We start from the raw sequence: 18351 nt of genomic DNA on the forward strand, positions 1-18351 counted from the left end.
TCAATAATCCAGCCAATGAGAAACTGCCAAGCTCAGCCAATGAAAAGCCATCACTTCCCTGAATTCAGGAAAACAGCCCCTCCCAGCTTTCTCCTTTCCCTTATGAAAGCAAGCCCCTCTCCTGTGTTCTCCAGACTTGCCTCTGGTTTGCTAAAGTTTGCTTGTCCCAAATTGCAATTCCTCTGCTATTCTTGAACTAACTCATTTGGCTAGTGAAATAACTGGCCCTTTTGTTTTTTAAGGTCAACATGTTCTTCTAATTCCATTTTGCTATTGGCTGTCATTTTTGGAAGAATGCAGGGCTGGAAAAGTTGGCAATTTTCTCAGTACTATCAGATTCTGAGGTCTGAGTTTCATGAGAGAAAAACCTGTGCCTACTTAATAGAAATAAACCAAGACATTCTAACCTAAAAAATGTTTGATGTTGTCAAAATCAACACCTGCCCTTTTGCTGCTAACGGCCATTGTGAGTAGTGTGAAAATTCTGAAGAAATTTGGTTTTGCTTAGTACTGGGGGGAAAATAGTAGTCATGTTCAATAAAGAATAAAGCTATCAACTCCAAATGATAGGCCTGCATGCGGGTTTCCCTGTAACCCAGTAAAAGAAAGCCAAGTTCACCTTTAACACACCGCAGTCTGTTGGCAGAGTCCATTGGAAAGTTGTTCTATCTGTCCCTCCAAGGGCATATTTTGAATTGTGATCTGGTGACTGATTGTTTAAATATAACTCGTCAAAGTTTATACTCTTTGAGATGTGCTGGTCTCCAGTTCCCTATCACTTTCCCATCCAATCTGGACAGCCTCAGTGACACACTCAAAAGCACTCTCAATTCTTGCATCTTAATATTTTACAGATTCTCTTCATGGAGTAAATCCAATCATTCCTTCAAATACTCTCCTTCTCGTGTGGATAAGCAAATCTGCAAAGACAGCCTCATAATTCTGCTCCCTGGCTGTGCTTTACATTTCTGGTTTCCAATCTCAGCTGGGCCCTAAACTTTGGACTTTTTAGATATGGCTCTAAATGTAGTATGTTTGCAGTGTTTATTGAGTACTTAACTGCATGCCAGATTCGGTGCCTAACATTTTAATTTAGTGTCTCATTCAGCTTCTAATTTAGTACTTTTGGTGCCCTGTGAGGTAAAAATTAGGCTGAAAAACCGAGGCTAAGAAACAAGAAGCTAAGTATTTGCCTTGTTTCACACAGGTCACAAATGCAGACTGAAATTCTACCCCAGGTCTCACGCTCAAGTCTTGTTTTCAACCCGGTCCTCAATCATCTCCTCCTCTTCTATTCTGATAAATGAGCTGTGGAGGTGCAAAGCATGTGCTGAAGAATTATGGGTCTATTTAAAAACACATCTACCTAATGGAGAAAAATCCCTCATTTAACATTTATTTTTGTCTACTTGAAAAACGAATGCATGTTTGCTATAGAGAATTTTGAAAATACATAAATATAGAGAATAAAAATCTTTCATAATCTCACTATCCAATGGGGACCACTTTTAACATCTGATTATTTGCAAACAGTAAATAATGTAACATTTTTACGTGATAATAATGTAACTAATTACATATACTTTATAGTTGCTGTCACATTTAGACGCTATATCCTTTAAAAGTTGTATAATTATATAATTATATTGTTAGCATATTCAGATGTTAACTTCTATCATAAATATCATGACATCATATTGCATCATGTGGATGTATATATATTAACTCAAAGGTTGTCCTGTTGTTATACTTTAATTTTTTCCTCATTCCAAATACATAAATAATGACCCAGTGAAAATATGTATCAATAAAACATTTGATTTCATTGTTGTTTATTCCCTTGGGGTGGAATATGTACCACTGGTGAATTCTGTTATTTAAAATTAAATTTTAAATTTAATGTAAACCCTCTTCAGAACTTTCCTGAATGGTAATCTTGTTATGCACCATGGATGAATAACTACTCTTAGTACCACGTCTGTTTTCACTTGTCTTTCTCACTCTGTAAATATTTGGACCCATGAGGCAAAAGTAATCATGGGGTAGAGCTGCTGGCTCCCTAAAACAAAAGAATGTAGCAAAGCCAAGTCCAAGTAGTCACTGTTTTCTTTATCATTGTGTGTCACAGTAAATTAAAGTGTGTGTGTGTGTGTGTGTACAAATATTAAATCTTGACTCTTGAGTATGTATTTCTAATACTTTGGGTGATGAAATTCTAAGTCCACACAAACAACTTATGCTGCATGACAAAGTATGACAGTAGCTTTGAGGAAAAACACTTATACAATGGTCTAAACTGAAGCTGAATTGCCACTATGTCACGGAACACCATTTTTACAGGAAAGGATGACTGAAGACAAACTATGGTTATTCAGACTTGGATATCTGGCAGAATTTGCTCAATAGTAAATAAAGTGATTCTATCATTTCAAGGAATATAACTGATAGTGCTTGTTGCCAATGAAAAATTCAAGGCTTTTAGAGGAAGTTCTATTTTTTGACTACCAGTATTCACCATTATGAGCTTGACAGCTTTCCAATACTTAAAGAATTTTTTGATGAAATTGATAGTGATATCAATAAAATTTTTTTGGATATTGCATAATGATATGTGTCAACATTTGGAAAATATTCATAGATCAGGGAAACAATATATACCAAATAACCAATACATTATGCAGTTATAAAATCATACAGTTATAAAAGATTCAGTCAAAATGCAAGGTAGACCAATGAATTTCAAGGTGGCACAAAAGGTTTGCTGATAGCGTTTCAGGTTCTACACTACAACTAACTTTTAAGAAACTACCAGAGATTTGCTTTTATATCAAAGACAAATATCCAGAACTAACTGAAAAGCAATTAAATTTATCCACCACTTCCAGCTATAATGTGTGTGAAGTGACATTTTCTTCATCTACGTCAATCAAAAACATATTGTTATATATTGAATATGGAAGCAGGTATGGGAGTCCCACCATCTTTTACTAAATCAGGCATTAAAATGTAAAATAATGCCAATATTCTTAGAAAAAAAAATTTGTTCTTTAAATATAGCTATTTTTCATTAATCTGTCATTAATGAAAATATGTAATGGGCTTATTGTTATCTTTAAACACACTAATCAATCAATCAATCAATAAAATTTTCAAGTCTCATTTTAACTTCTAATATAGTGAATATTCATAGAGATACTCCATATAAGCAAAAGTTATTTAAGTACTCAATAATTCTGAAGAATGTAAAGGGTTCCTGAATCCAAAAAGTTTGAGATCTCTTGATCTAGGAGACATTCATACACCAATCCTCAGAGAGATATTCCTCACAGCACTGACTAAAGGAGCAAGGAGTCGGAGTGAGCCTACATCTTCTTTACTAGGCAATTAGATAAGTAATAATCATCAAAATAATTTATGTAATAATACCATGTGCTCTTGCTGTTCTAAGATCTTTCCTCATTACATGATTTAATTGTGTAATGCTTATGACAAATCTATGAAGAAGGCATCACTTACATTTTATAGATGGTAAAGTGAGTTCCAAAATGTTAAATGACTTACTGTTAAATAGTGGAGTTATACTTCAACCTGAAATCTTACCTCAGAGTCTACGTGCTTAATCACATTTAAGTTCCTGTAAATTGTGGTATTTGCCGAGAACAAAGCACCATGGAGAAGTCAGGAACAACAGGTGAGTGTTGCACAGCCTCACATGGGTAGATGCTCTACAAATAATAAGTTAAAAAATATCAGGGAGGGAAGGCATTGTATTGCAGTCACTTATAGAAAAATGTCATTTGTATACTTTCATGTTATTACAGATAAATGACTTATGGCGGGTAATAAATGTATTGGAAAATGAATCAGTGGGGAAATATCAATAAAACAAAATAAATTAAAAATGGTCTTTCACAAAATGATGGTAGTATGCCATGAACTGAATAGTATTGTTAATTCAATTTTTAATGCCAAGGTTAACAAGAGCAATGAAAATAATATCTAGTTCATACCCCATGCCCCCGATTAAAACATAACCTATGATTGCCTTGAGAATTCTTCCCTCTCTCATGGTGCCAACCATTTGCCTGGATAACTATGGAAAACAGGCAGCTTTTTCTTTCAGCCTTATTTCTAATCAGCCTCAGAGATTCTGACCTGATCTAGGGAGCTTTCAAGGAGAAAGGATGAGGTGTGTGCCAGCAGCATTTGTAAAGGAGAACAGAATCCCTAGAAGGACTAGAACCCAAAAATGAATTTTTTCAGTAACCTACAAAACTGAATACTGTGACCTAAAATGTGCTCCACCCATTACTGAATCCATATGCCCTTTGACTCCATCTCTCTATGATTTTCTTTTTGCTGAGAAGGAAATATTTATTTCACAATTTAGCTAGTGTGAGAATTCGGTGATCGAATGCTAACTTTGTGGCAATGTTTAGCTTATGTCAAGGTCATATTTTCATACTTTTTGTTGCCTAGGTAAATCTAAATATTTTACTGTATTTTAAAGTATTGAAGCAATGAAAATTGTCATTCCTTTCTTAAAAACCTCTCATGCCTTCCATCTCATTAGGACAGTCTTACCATATGTACCTCTTTCAAAATAGAGAAACTTGACCTTAAAATCTAGTTCTGTGGGGCTCCCAGAGATTTCCCCCCAATTCCTTTGAGTGGAGACGGTATTACTCCAGTTTCCCAACACACCTATTGGCCTGATGTTTACTAAATTACTTTGTGAATCTCTTTCTCCTCCCACTGATCAGTGAACTGAGTGTCTCTATGGAGCTGAGGATGTGTAGAAATTTGTCTGCTCTCAGTTGCTAGAACCAGCCTTTTCTGAGGGGGACTGATTCCAAGAAGAGGAAGGAAAACAAATGTTGAATTTAAAGCCTGAGCTATTTTTAGGCCTCTTCCTCCTGGCTTCCTCCTCTATGGCACAGGTTCAAAGTTCCTTCTTTCCTTGTGTCTGAAAAGCAAGGACTAACTCTACAAGAAGATCTTGCACATGGAATGCACACAGTGAGCAGTTTCAAAGCACAGATGGAGAAAGGGCCCCTTGGGCGGAGGCTGATGGATATGAGATATCCCCAGATTGGCACTGAGTTTGTATAAAGTGCTGGAAGAAGTGAGACAAAGTTTCTAAGTCCTGAGTTGCAATCTCATTTCTTCATAGACACATTTGTTTTAAAGTAAAATCTGCGACTTCCTCTTTGCATAGGGCCAGACAAATGTGGTCTAAAGAGAGGAAGAAAGCCAAACAGTGTTCTAGACATCCCGCACTACTTTAATTCTATGAAAAATCATTTAGTCCAACTCTTATGTGGAAATTGTCTCGCTCCTTGCAGTTTGAGCCATTCTATGAGCAGGCTAAAACTTTGCCCAGGTATCATCTTTGGGCCTTTTTCTCTTGGAAGCTGGGTTTCTCCAAACCTAAATCTCATTCTTTCTATCTACCTCTAACATTTAATTTCAAGAAGCAGACAGAATTTTCCTTTGTCCTGAAACATAATTACCCATCTTTGTTAAATTATCACATTGCCTTCTTTATCCCATTATTCAGAATGTCTAAAATTACTTCCTCTTGGGGTGCTTGGTTAATTCAGACAGTGAAGTGAGACTCTTGGTCTCAAGGTGGTGAGATCAAGCCCTACATGGGGGTGGAGCCCACTTTAAAAAAATAAATAAAAATAAATAAAATTGCTAAGTTTTCAGTTAGTTCAGGTTCTAAGTTAATTGAAACACAATATTTCCTCGGACCAATGACACATCCCAGGGATCAGCACATCTTCCTCAAAGTATTACATACACCAGACTTCTTCTTTTTATAAAATGTTTAATTTTATAAGGGCAAGTGTGAGTCAGGGAGGGGCAAAGAGGGGGTGGAAGGAAGGAGGGAGGGAGGGAGAGAAAGGGGGAGAGAAATTACAAGCAGGCTCCTCCCTGTCAGCGCAAAGCCACACCCTGGGCTCAATCATCCCAACCAGGAGATAGTGGCCTGAGCGTAGCAGGAGCTTGATGCTTAAGTGACTGAGTCACCCAGGTGGCCCTACAGCAGTACGTCTTTATACAAGGCTTCCCGTTCCTTAACAGTTATTAAAACACAAAATGCTATCCTTAATATTATATTCCCTTTTTTTCCCTGTTTGAGTCCCTACTATTATATTCCCTTTTATATGTCATGTATCTCGTTTAGCTCTTTGCTAATTGTAGTTACTGTCAAGTTTTTCATTTATTATGTTGCTTTATAATTAATTTGAAGAGTAAATTTAGATCCCATATACTGTTATGGTTTTCTAATAGTAAGGGAAGCCTTTCATGTGTTTCTAATTTTAAAACGATTCCAATAAAATTCACTGCCTACAATTCTACTGACACCTGATGTCCTTAACAGTTTTCTGTCCGGTACAACTGCAATATTCCGTTCACAAACATGTCATCCCAGGGAGAAGTGAGCTTTGTGCTTCTACCCTAAAGAAACAACAGATTTTATAACAGAGCCATCCTGCAAATTGAAGAGTGGAGACCTTACCGGGTCAAGCGCACCCCTCCCCCCCCCCCCCCCCCCCCCCCCACGCCCCAGGGGCCGAGATCTCAGCGCTGTACAGAAGGCCCGCCTCCGCCTCCGCCCCTCCGTCCCGCCGCGACCCCGCTGCCGGCTCCACCTCGCGCCCACCTTGCGCCCCCTGCCGGTCGCCCGGGCGCGCTCGCGGGAAGGGCCGGCTCCGGGCTTGGCGACGGCCAACCACGTCCGGGCTGAGGGCGCGCGTCCTTCCACCTCTGGGCGCCGGCCTGACCGACCCCCGCCGAGAGAGGTGACGGCCTCGGAGCCTCTCTCCGCGTCCCGTCGTCGCCCGGCGCCCGCGGACCATGTTCTCCAGCCCGCGCAGGTGGGGCGCCAGCGGCGACTACGAGCGGGGCCCGCAGGGGCCCGAGGCGCAGGTAATGCTTATCGGTCCTGCCGGGAGAGGCGGGCGGTCCGCCTGCAGGTGTGGATGAGGAAGGCAGGTAGGTGGGGGGAAGAGCCGCCTGTTCGGACGCTGAAATGGGAACTGAAGCCGTGTTTTAGCGGTAAATCACCCACGGCGACACACACACACGCGCGCGCACACACACACACACACACACACACACACACGCAGTCTTGAGAGTTGACATCAGTTCTCAGGAGGTTGTGAATTCTGAACCATCCAGATCTCAGTCGAGGTGGCTGCTGGAGAGAAAGAGGCATCTTTGCTTGAAGGGATGAAGAACTCCCCGGAGCAAACAGAAACAAGCATTTGAGAAAGGAATGAATGGACCTGGACTCGCTGAAGGAGCAGAGGTTGGGATTGGAATTCTACAAGCAGTGGCAGAACCCATTGAAGCCGCGGGAGAGAATCGGGATAAATAATACTGTGTTAACTGGCAGACATTGGGAGACAGGTTGGGGCAATCCAGAAACTGCAGACACTTAACTGTGCCTTACTCTGCTCTCATGACGACACGTGCTTCTTCCACAATAGAAGTCACATGCCAGGGCAGAAGTACAGGGAAATGAACCCTGCAGTTGAGTGTTAGGAGTAGTTTTCTTAAGAAAATATTCCACTTGTTTTACTTTTCACCACTATACAAGATGAAGTCTTAGAAATAGCCCCTAACATAAGTAGTTCTGTAATTCTAAAGAAGAAGAAAAAAAATTTCAGATTCAGGTGATCTTTTTCTACTCTTGGTTTTTGTTAGTGACTCCAAGTGTCAAATAAATATGACAATATTCTTCTGATCACATATGAAATGCAACTATAAATTTCTTTAAAAGTAAATTATATGGGAAGTATTCTTTTAAAAGTTTATAAAATACAAATGTTGAATAAATCACTTAAAAATATGGAAGAACTCCACCAGGACAATACACCTTTTTTATTTACAGGAGAGATGTTAGGCTTAAAGAGGGAAGCAGGTTTAACATCACTGATGCAACCACAGAGGTGGCAGTAAATTACAAACTTGTAGGATGGGAATTTATAAAACAAATAATTCTCTTATTCAAAATTCTAGTCAGTTCTTCCCGTAGGATTCTAACAATGTTCATATACTTGACTGTTACTCAATCTGGATAGCTTTATGGACCAGAAGTTCATTTAGGTAGGATTGAAAATACTAGTTTTAATTGCATTGTTTTCGTTAACTTTTGTGATACCAAATTAAAAAATAAAATTAATGGCTTCAAAGCATATTGAAAACCTTATATGATTATATTCCATTGAAACGACTTGATAGTTTTGACATAATAGATCTTAGATAGAAATCCTACCTACTTATAAGCTAAGAACATGACTTTGTTTTAATTTTTTTACGTTTATTTATTTTTGAGAGACAGAGTGAGACAGAATGCGAGCGGAGGAGGAGCAGAGAGAGGAGACACAGAATCTGAAACAGCTCCAGGCTCTGAGCAAGCAGTCAGCACAGAGCCCGATGCAGGACTCCAACCCACAAACCATGAGATAATGACCTGAGCTGAAGTCAGACGTTTAACTGACTGAGCCACAGGCATCCCCATAATTGTTTTAATGTTTATTTACTTATTTTGAGAGAGAGAGAGAGAGGGAGAGAGAGAGAGAACTGCTTGGGGGAGGGGCAGAGAGAAAGAGAGGGAGAGAGAGAATTTCAAGCAGGCTTTGTGCTAACAGTGTCAGTGACCTGTGAAATTATGACTTGAGCCAAAAATCAAAAGTCAGATGCTTAATCCACTGAGCCAGGCAGATGCCCCAAAATCATGACTGTGATCGATTTTCTAGGGCTGGCATGGTGACTTGTGGATAGAATGCTTCTAAGTATTTTTCTTGCAGTGATTAGTGGCCATTCATTCATTCCTCTAAAACATGTTTGTTATGAGGTAGGCCCTGGGCTAAAAGTGAAAATATAAAGATAAATCAAATATAGTTTTCTGTCTTCCAGAGCAATTAGGTCTAGTGAGAGAGAAGAATCTGTGAGCAAATGATTAATCAGGAAACAGTGAGGGTATTCTGTCCTACCTGAGGAATGTGTTGAGATTGCTACGGTAACCCAGAGCAACAATATAAGCCTTGAGGGCTGAGATGGGAGGAAAGTAATTATTAAAGTAAATCTCTTTTTTTTGAGGGCAATAAATCTTAAAAAAGATTGAAGTACAGTGGGAATTAGCCAGAAGAGAAGTAGAAGGATGTGGGCAGGAGGAAGGGTATCTCTAAGCACCAGCAAACAGCCTGTAATAAGTAGAGTTAAGAGTGTGGAGTTATGGCTGGGAGATAGAATGAACTAAGTAGATTAGATCCAGTCTCTTAAACTTCTTAGTTGGAGGATCTTCAGATAACTATCTTAAACTCTGGGCCTTAGTTTTTGCCTTCTGTAAAATGGGGATGAAAAAAATGGTTTTACCACAAGGATATGCTATAGTTAATAAGATAATATACTTCGTACAGAATCTGGCACATAATAATTGATTAAGACACATAAATTCTTTTTTTATTTCTGGATGTTTTCCGCTCTCCATGAAGCTGTACTTCTACCTCCCCTTAATTTCCCCCACCAATTCCAGAACTCTCCTCCAATATCTGCAAAGAAAGCTCCTGAAGTTAGGGGTTATGAGATGTTGTTAAATGTAGCAGTCACACAAACCATAGCCTACCATGGACCACATCTCAAGGTTGAACCCAAGGAAGATTGAAAGCAACAAAACTTCACTAATCTTGGACTCCACTGGTCTCTTGGTCTAAATACTTCCACTCTTCTATCATAATCTGGAAATAACAGGACCAGTTCAGATGAAAATTGCCCTTAAGTCAGAAATGTTAAGGTATATTTATACCAAGTTTGCTATATGCCCAATGGTAGATAAGTACAATAGATAAGAAAATGTCTTACAAAACAAAGGCCTGTACTAGGCTTGGGCAGATAAGGGAAATGGGGAACATTTGGGGTCAATAGATCTGCAGACCAAAAATACTGTCAGAGTGAAGATAACTGAGTTAGAAGGATTGAGAAATGCTTAGGAGAAGATAGAAGTAAATTAGAACACTGAAAGATACTTTTAGAATTGTCCTGTCTTGGATTACTATATAGATGTTGCTTTGTGGCAATATACCAATAATGAACTCAGTAAGATCCATGCTATGAATTCCATAATTATTTATTAAAAAGTAATTTAAACATTCTTGGTGCTTGGTAAGACTTATTACCTTCACCAGATATTTTACCTGTTTACTGTTTATTTTCTGGGAGGTAAATATCCTTGGAATTTACTGTGATATGTTCAGTGTAAGATGCCTGGCCCACATCTAAGGAGTCTGTTTAGCAGAAGATTCAAAGGGCCTCATAGGAGATGCTTTCCCACAGACAATGGGCTTAGAGGGAAAGGTAAATAAAATACTTAGTTCTTGGTCTGCAAAAATAACCCTCTGTGGAAGCTTTGTAGGACATGAGTGCTGAAACCAACCACCTTTTTTTTTTTTTTTTTTTTTTTAATTATCTCCTGATTCCCTGACCATACGGATCAAGACCTGGTTTAGGTCAGCTTTCCTGAGCTCCCCTGAACTCTTTTAAGCACTACTGCCAGTTGAGGGGTTGGCTGGAGGGTTGGCTGGTGACTGGATAGTCTACATTACTCATATGTCTGGTAGTTTCCAAGCCAGGATGACAGACTGTCAGATGAGCACCTCGGTTCTCTTTTCCGGGGTCTCTTATCCATTAACAGGCCAGCTCAGGATCAGACACATTGTGCTCTCGGGGTTCTGAGCACACCAAGCATTTTGGGGCTTAGACTTAGAACTCTCTTTGTGTCACTTCTGATTAAAACAAGAAACAATGCCAGCCCAGATTCAAGGAGTAGAAAACGGAGTCTACCTCTTGATATGAAAAGCTGCTAAGAATTTGTAGCCATTTGCAATCTGCCACAGGCATACATGTGTTTGGATGTGAATAAGGTCTTTCCATTGGTGGTAAATGATAAAATTGACAACTCCCTGTGAAATAGAATGTGACCTTCAGGTTAATTCAAGAATTTTCAGAACATTTTCCACAATAATATGTGCTCTTATTTTCCAAATGATATGTTTGGTAATGGTAGTGATGATGATATCATAGTTCACAGGAGTGAATGGTTGTTTTGGGCCACAGTGTTATGATGACTGTTTTACATTTGTCACTGCATTTACTTTTGCAACAATAATATAGAGATAGATAGCAATTGAATAAATTATATATATGTGTATATATATATATATTCAATGATTTATAGTATATCATTTGCTATAACTCAGCAGATTTGGAATAAATAATATTCTCTCCTCCATACTCAGGATATTTTGCTGTATAGGATAGAATTTTGTTGCACCCATTCCTTCTAGGATAAGGATTTTTTATGTATGAAATCAGAACTGGATTGGATTAGAAGGAATGTATGATAAAATTATTAAATATGGGACAGTTTCTAATAATGAACTTTGTTGGGGTGATCGGCTTTACTTTTTAAAATGCAGACATTGATGCTGACTCTAAAAATATAAAATGATTACTTTTGAGGCCTTCGTTGTTAAAGCTTCCTTTTGCTTGAACTCACCAGATCAATAGGAAGAATTTTATGGAAATACTTTAACTTCCCAAAATAATATGTAATTGTGATCAATAGATAATTGTATATATAGTTATACATTTATGCAAAAATATGCAGTTAATAAATATGTAATTAAACACACAGATGTAAACCAAATGCCTATTAGTCTCTTAGTTTTCATTTTTCCAAAAAAGACAAAGCTATATTTAATTTAGTGATTAAAAATTTTTAAATTTAGCTTACATATAGACGCTAAATTATGTGTGTGTATATATATATATATCTATATATCTTCACATATATACACAGTCATAGAAACTTGAGAAGATATTTATATATGTGTATATATATAGAGAGAGAAAGAGAAAATGAGAAGTAGAAATTTCAGAAATGATTTTCCTTTCCTACTTTGTTTTTGCTGTGTAAATGAGTCAAAATGATAATTTTGGGAGAAATATTAAAATGCCTGTAGTCCAGCCACCATTCTACTATCTTAATTTTAATCCTTAAGGATTATGAAACCAACATAGCTTCAACTATTAGTAGATGAAATTATTTCATGTGTACTCTTCCACCTGCTGACAAAGATATTTCAAATATAAAGTAAAGGTATATTCTTCATATATCTACTTGTTATATTTTTCTTTCTAGAAATGCAATCCAGAGAAAAGTGCTTCATTCTTCAGTAGGATGACATATTCCTGGTTTACCAGGTAGGAATTTTACTGATTTGTTTGTAACATACCACCCTGAGGAAGATTCCAAGGGAAATGACACCTAAATGTTATTCCTCTAATCTAAGCGTGAATATTTTTATAAAATGACTATGTAAAGATTTTTTCTCATATTATTTTATTATAGAGAAATCACAGATAGTAACATATAAAGTGGTTCACAGATAACATTGTTAATAGTCCTACTATATGGCTTTCCCTTTATAGGATTTGTATCATATTAGCACTATGGAGGGGCAGAAATTTGAATTTTTTTAAATATCCAGTATATATGTGTATATAATTTTATTCAATTCTCCCTCAAGTCTTATGAGATAGGCATTTGCAGATGAGAAAATTGAAAATTGAAACTTAGGAGGGAGAAGAAGTAACTTGTCCATTGATACCCAGGAAGGAGCACACCAGCACACCAACTTGATGTTAGAAGTCAGTTTCTTTGAGTCCACGTTTCATGCTTTTTTTTTTCATTTTGTTATTCTACTCTTTACTAGGAATGCTCACACAATTATATGAGATCTATCTATCTATATCACAAGCTCAATTTGAGCTTATATATATTACATATACATATATGTAATATATAATATATATAATTACTAAAATACATACACAGTCATTTTTATAAGACATATAATGTGGTTTATCTAAAATTCAAACAAGAGAAGAGCTGGATTTTTCTAATTTTATAAATTCAGAAGTTTCCCCCATAACAGAAAAGTTATGATCATATGAAACTAAATTTATTATCTTAACTTTATGCCCCTTCTTCTATAATTGGTAGAAATGAAATTTCCCAATTGGATGTACAAATATGCTCTCATGAGTCAATGAATCCTTAAAGAAACAGAAAAGTTTGATTGTGGGCCAGATACCCTGCATTATGCTAACCTTTAAAAATGCAGAGAAAAATGACTAGTTCCTATCATCTAGGAATTCATAGTAGATTTAGAAATATTAAAAGGTGCTCTATCAATTACCCAAAAAGGCAAAAGGCAATATAAGCATTGTAAAGAAACACAATTTTCAGGAGCGCCATCTAACCACATTTGCACAATTAGGGAATATTTTGCAAGTTTTTAATGCTTTTAACCCAACATTTGACAATGTTTAAGATTAAACCAAGTGGCGTTCCAAATTGAGCAAATACTGTATGCAAACCAGAGGGAAGAGAGAACTGACGCCTCCCACATTGCAGCACGTTAATGTGTCAAGAGTTCAAGCCGGAAGAATGGATCATAAGGAGTTCTCTAGGTCATTCCCAAGATAATGAGAAGCCACTGAAGAATTTTAAGTAGAGAGTAATGTAATTTGTGTTTGCACTTGGGAAAACCACCTTTGCAGTGGTGTGGATGTGGTATGTACCAGGTGAAAAGGGAGATAGAGGGAATGGTTAGAAAGTTCTTCAATTATCCTGATAGATTTATTTTTTTTTTTGGGGGGGGGATTTATTTATTTATTTATTTATTTATTTTTTACAAATAGTTTATTGTCAAATTAGTTTCTACATAACACTCAGTGCTCATCCCCAAAGTGCCCTCCTCCATGCCCATCCCCCCCTCCCCCCCACATCCATCAGTCCTCAGTTTTTGTCAGCATTCAAGAGTCTCTCATGGTTTGCCTCTCCCCCTTTCCCCCACCGTTTCCGCCCTTCTTCTCCCCCTTGTTCCTCCGTCAAGTTCCTCCTAATCCTCCTATACGTGCAAACATATGATATTTGTCCTTCTCTGCCTGACTTATTTCGCTCAGCATAACACCCTCAAGGTCCATCCATGTTGCTACACATGGCCAGATTTCATGGTTTCTCATTGCCATGTAGTATTCCATGGTATAGATAAACCACATCTTCTTGATCCATTCATCTGTTGATGGACACTTAGGCTCTTTCCATGTTTTAGCTATTGTGGAGAGTGCTGCTCTGAACATTGGGTACACGTGCTCCTATGCCTCAGCATTTCTGTATCCCTTGGGTAAATTCCTAGCAGTGCTATTGCTGGGTCATAAGGGAGTTCTATTGTTAGTTTCCTGAGGAACCTCCACACTGTTTTCCAGAGGGGCTGTACCAGTTTACATTCCCACCAACAGTGTAGGAGGGTGCCCGTTTCTCCACATCCTCGCCAGCATCTAGAGTTCTCTGATTTGCTCATTTTAGCCACTCTTGCTGGCGTGAGGTGGTATCTCAGTGTGGTTTTGATTTGTATTTCCCTGATGAGGAGGGATGCTGAGCATCGTTTCATGTGTCTGTTGGCCATCTGGATGTCCTCTTTGGAGAAGTGTCTGTTCATGTCTTCTGCCCATTTCTTCACTGGGTTGTTTGTTTTTCGGGTGTGTAGTTTGGTGAGTTCCTTATAGATTCTGGATATTAACCCTTTATCTGATATGTCATTTGCAACTATCTTTTCCCATTCCGTTGGTTGCCTATTAATTTTCTGGGTGGTTTCCTTGGCTGTGCAGAAGCTTTTAATCTTGATGAGGTCCCAACAGTTTATTTTTGCTCTTGATTCCCTTGCTTTTGGGGATGTGTCAAGTAAGCAGTTGCTGCGGTGGAGGTCAAGGAGGTTGTTTCCTCCTTTCTCCTCTAGGGTGTTGATAGTTTCCTGTCTCACGTTCAGGTCCTTTATCCATTTTGAGTTGATTTTTGTGCATGGTGTGAGAAAATGATCTAGTTTCATTCTTCTGCATGTTGCTGTCCAGTTCTCCCAACACCATCTGTTAAAAAGGCTGTCGTTTTTCCATTGGATATTCTTTCCTGCTTTGTCAAAGATCAGTTGGCTGTATACTTTTGGGTCCACTTCTGAGTTCTCAATTCTGTTCCATTGGTCTATGTGTCTGTTTTTGTGCCAATACCATACTGTCTTGAGGATGACAGCTTTGTAGTAGAGGCTGAAGTCTGGGATGGTGATACCTCCCGTTTTGGTTTTATTTTTCAGTATTACTTTATCCTGATAGATTTATGGTTAAAGTCTGAACTATGGTAATGATAAAGAGGGTGAAGTGGAAGGAACAGATTCAAAAGCTAATTAATAATGTTGATTAGATAAAGAAATTGAAGAACTGGGAAAAATGTTAATCATTTTCTGGCTCAAATAACTGTCAGACTCAGGTGTGGCAAAAAACTTTATGTTCAGTTTAGAGAAGCTTCAATTTAAGATGTCTAACTCATTCCCATAAAAAGTATTAAATAGGTGTTTGGATATATAGGCTTTTGATCTATGAATATGGACTTGGGAGTCATTGACTATATGTTAGTAGTGGAAGCCATGAGTATGAATGAGATCATCCAGAAACAGAGCCTATTGAAAGGGATGAACAAATGGAACATTGTGATTCTTCAGTATTTAAATGGTAAAAGGAGAGGTAATCTACCAAGGAAGGTAAGGAAAGGCATTCAGAGTATAAGAGACAAACCAAAGAAAGACTGTGTTTGAAAGTTATGGAAACTGTCAAAAAAGGAGGAAATGGGGTGGTCAGTAGTGCCTAATACTGAAGAGAGGTGAATTAAAAAAAAAAGAATTGAGTATTTTCATTGAATTTGTGAATGTAAAGTTCATTGGTGATTTTTATGAAAGCAGTTTAAATAGAAAACTGATATACTTGGTGAGCAAATAATTGGGCAGAAGCAAATAATTGGGTTGAATTATAAGAATTCTGAGTTAACAGAAATCTAGGAATCACTTAAAAAGAATGGCAAAAGTTTTACACCAATATACTACATTAAGTTATACACTATGAAAAAAGAAAAGTTAAATAGGAATTATGTAAATGTGGGCTAATTACACTTAATGATTTTGATTTTTCAAATTTGTTTATGTATATTTTTCAAACCTGAATTATATTTCATTTGTGTGTTGAGAGAAAGAGTGATATCTGTTCTGGCTTTAAAAATTTCAGACTGTCATTTAAAAAAAATTTTTTTTTAATGTTTTATCAATTTCTGAGAGAGAAAGAGACAGCGTGAGCAGGGGAGGGTCAAAGAGAGAGGGAGACACAGAATCTGAAACAGGCTCCAGGCTCTGAGCTGGCAGTGAGCACAGAGCCTGACTTGGGGCTCTAACCCACAAACCATGAGATCATGACCTGAACTGAAGTCGGACACCCAACCGACTGAGCCACCCAGGCACCCCTAGACTATCATTTTTAAGTTACAGGGAATACCACAGAATTTAAATAATGCAAATAAAATTAATTTTAAGTAACTGTACTTTTAAAACTTAATTATCAAACTATAAAAACTATATGCATTTATTTTAAATATTATAAACACCATTTTATGAGGCCTAAAATATGAAGCTGAAATTAAACTTAAGAAGCAAGATAAGGCACATCAAATTTTAAAATATGGCAACTCAATATCTTGAAGTCCATATCTTAGATTAAACAAACCAATAAGCTATAATTGTTGACTATAACATTTATTTTCTATTTAAATTTAACATCTCAGAACTAGATAGGAAATATTTTTATAGCATGCTGCTTTTTGTAAATGTCATTGGCATGAATCTAATTTGATTTCTTATCTGGTAATTAAACAATAGCAGCTGAAACATAGCTATTGTTTAAGAGAATGTCTCTTTGAAGACAGTGGCTAATTGTTCTCAGATCTGTTCTTGAGTTACAGAATAAAGTCAGAAATTATTTCCTAGGCCAAATTCAAGCTCCCATTATTATATGAATAATTCAATTAAAATGTGCTCAGATGATACAAATAATTAGGGAATTATATGCTTATGAACCTTAATTCCTAAGGCAGTAGCTGTCTAGTTTTGATGATCAAATAATTATGAAGGCTTTATTAGCAAATATAATCTGTCATCAGTGTTATAATAATCATTGTCATAGAATAATCGCCTTGACATACATAGAAAAATCTAATGAAAGTTTTTACAGGTCACAATTAAATCTCTATTTTAACCAGAGATCACTATTCAATCTATGCTATCCTACCTTTTCCTCACATGTTAATAAAACTTCTACATTTGCCTGATTCCGTCCTATCCTACAACTGTTGAACAGACTTTTTGCCTTCTCCCGTGACATAATCACCGCTTTCCAGAAATATTTAAAAAGGTGATTGATAACAATGAAATTGATAATTCAACTGTGTCTCTATACTTCTCAAGTTTTCCAATATTATACATCTACAAAATTTCCACTCTTCTTCCTAGCCAACTGCTATTGGGTTGCTGCTCTTAATATCAGGTGGATGAGATGTTTACTCACACTCGTTAATATCAAATATACTCAAAATTCTAAGATAACAAAATTGAAAACAGAGTGGAAATATTACACTTAACGGCATTGTCTGCCTTTGGTTATGTTCGCAGCGGTTTATGTCACATTTAAAAAACTCTGACCAGGCTCTGGAGTTCCTGGTGTTTAACCGCCTGTAAATAAGGGAAATTAATACTGCTCTGCCTGCTTCAGAGAGTTGTGAGGATCAAATTCATTTAACTGAATGACCTTTGAAAAGCACTATCAGTGTAAAACATACAAGATGCATGCAGGAACTGTATTACTACTTAGGAATCAAGTCCACGAGTTTATGGGACCCGGTCCAGGCTACATTCCACTATTGGGAGGGAGGGTCAGCTGTTAAGTCCTCGTTGCTTCCCCAAAAGCTGCCTTATCATTGGATTTGAAGAAGCACTGCTTCTTCTTTTCCTGGATGCTTATGTGTGCTAGAAAGATGAGCCAGGGTGATGAGCATATTTAAATATACACAAGAGAGCAAAAGAGGTGGAAGAAGCACACACCTGGGAAAAGGGAAGTCACGGTGGTTAAACAACTGAGCCATGTGCATCATAATCAATTCAGTATAAGTGTCACTTTTAGATGCTGCATTATTTGGAGACTCAGCATGAAAGTCAGGGGTCACTTATCCCTGTGAACCAAAACCGCTGAGTTTTGCATGGTTCTAACTCAAAATGCTGAGACAGTAAATGTTATTAAAATGCTTTTGTGAAAAATCAAATGCAATCTTATTTTGAAAATGAATATTTATTTTATGGAATGGAAGAGAAAGACTTAATATGACTTAAAGGTAGTTTATTGCTT

At 37.3% G+C, this 18351-nt stretch overlaps 1 protein-coding gene across 3 annotated transcripts in view; it reads left to right on the plus strand.

Moving 5' to 3' along the window:
• The first annotated feature begins 6728 nt into the window (after positions 1 to 6728).
• The window catches only part of LOC120240991 (multidrug resistance-associated protein 1-like), an 85098-nt gene continuing 73475 nt past the window's right edge, over positions 6729 to 18351 (plus strand). For all 3 annotated transcript variants that reach the window (XM_039245894.1, XM_039245897.1, XM_039245896.1), the window contains exons 1-2: positions 6729 to 6939; positions 12218 to 12279. In XM_039245894.1, the coding sequence (XP_039101825.1) occupies positions 6868 to 6939; positions 12218 to 12279 (134 nt within the window). In that variant the 5' untranslated portion in view covers positions 6729 to 6867. The remainder of the gene's footprint in view (positions 6940 to 12217; positions 12280 to 18351) is intronic.

The sequence above is a fragment of the Hyaena hyaena genome, unplaced genomic scaffold (genome assembly GCF_003009895.1).
Source record: "Hyaena hyaena isolate Hyena2069 unplaced genomic scaffold, ASM300989v1 scaffold_272, whole genome shotgun sequence".
NCBI lineage: Eukaryota > Metazoa > Chordata > Mammalia > Carnivora > Hyaenidae > Hyaena > Hyaena hyaena.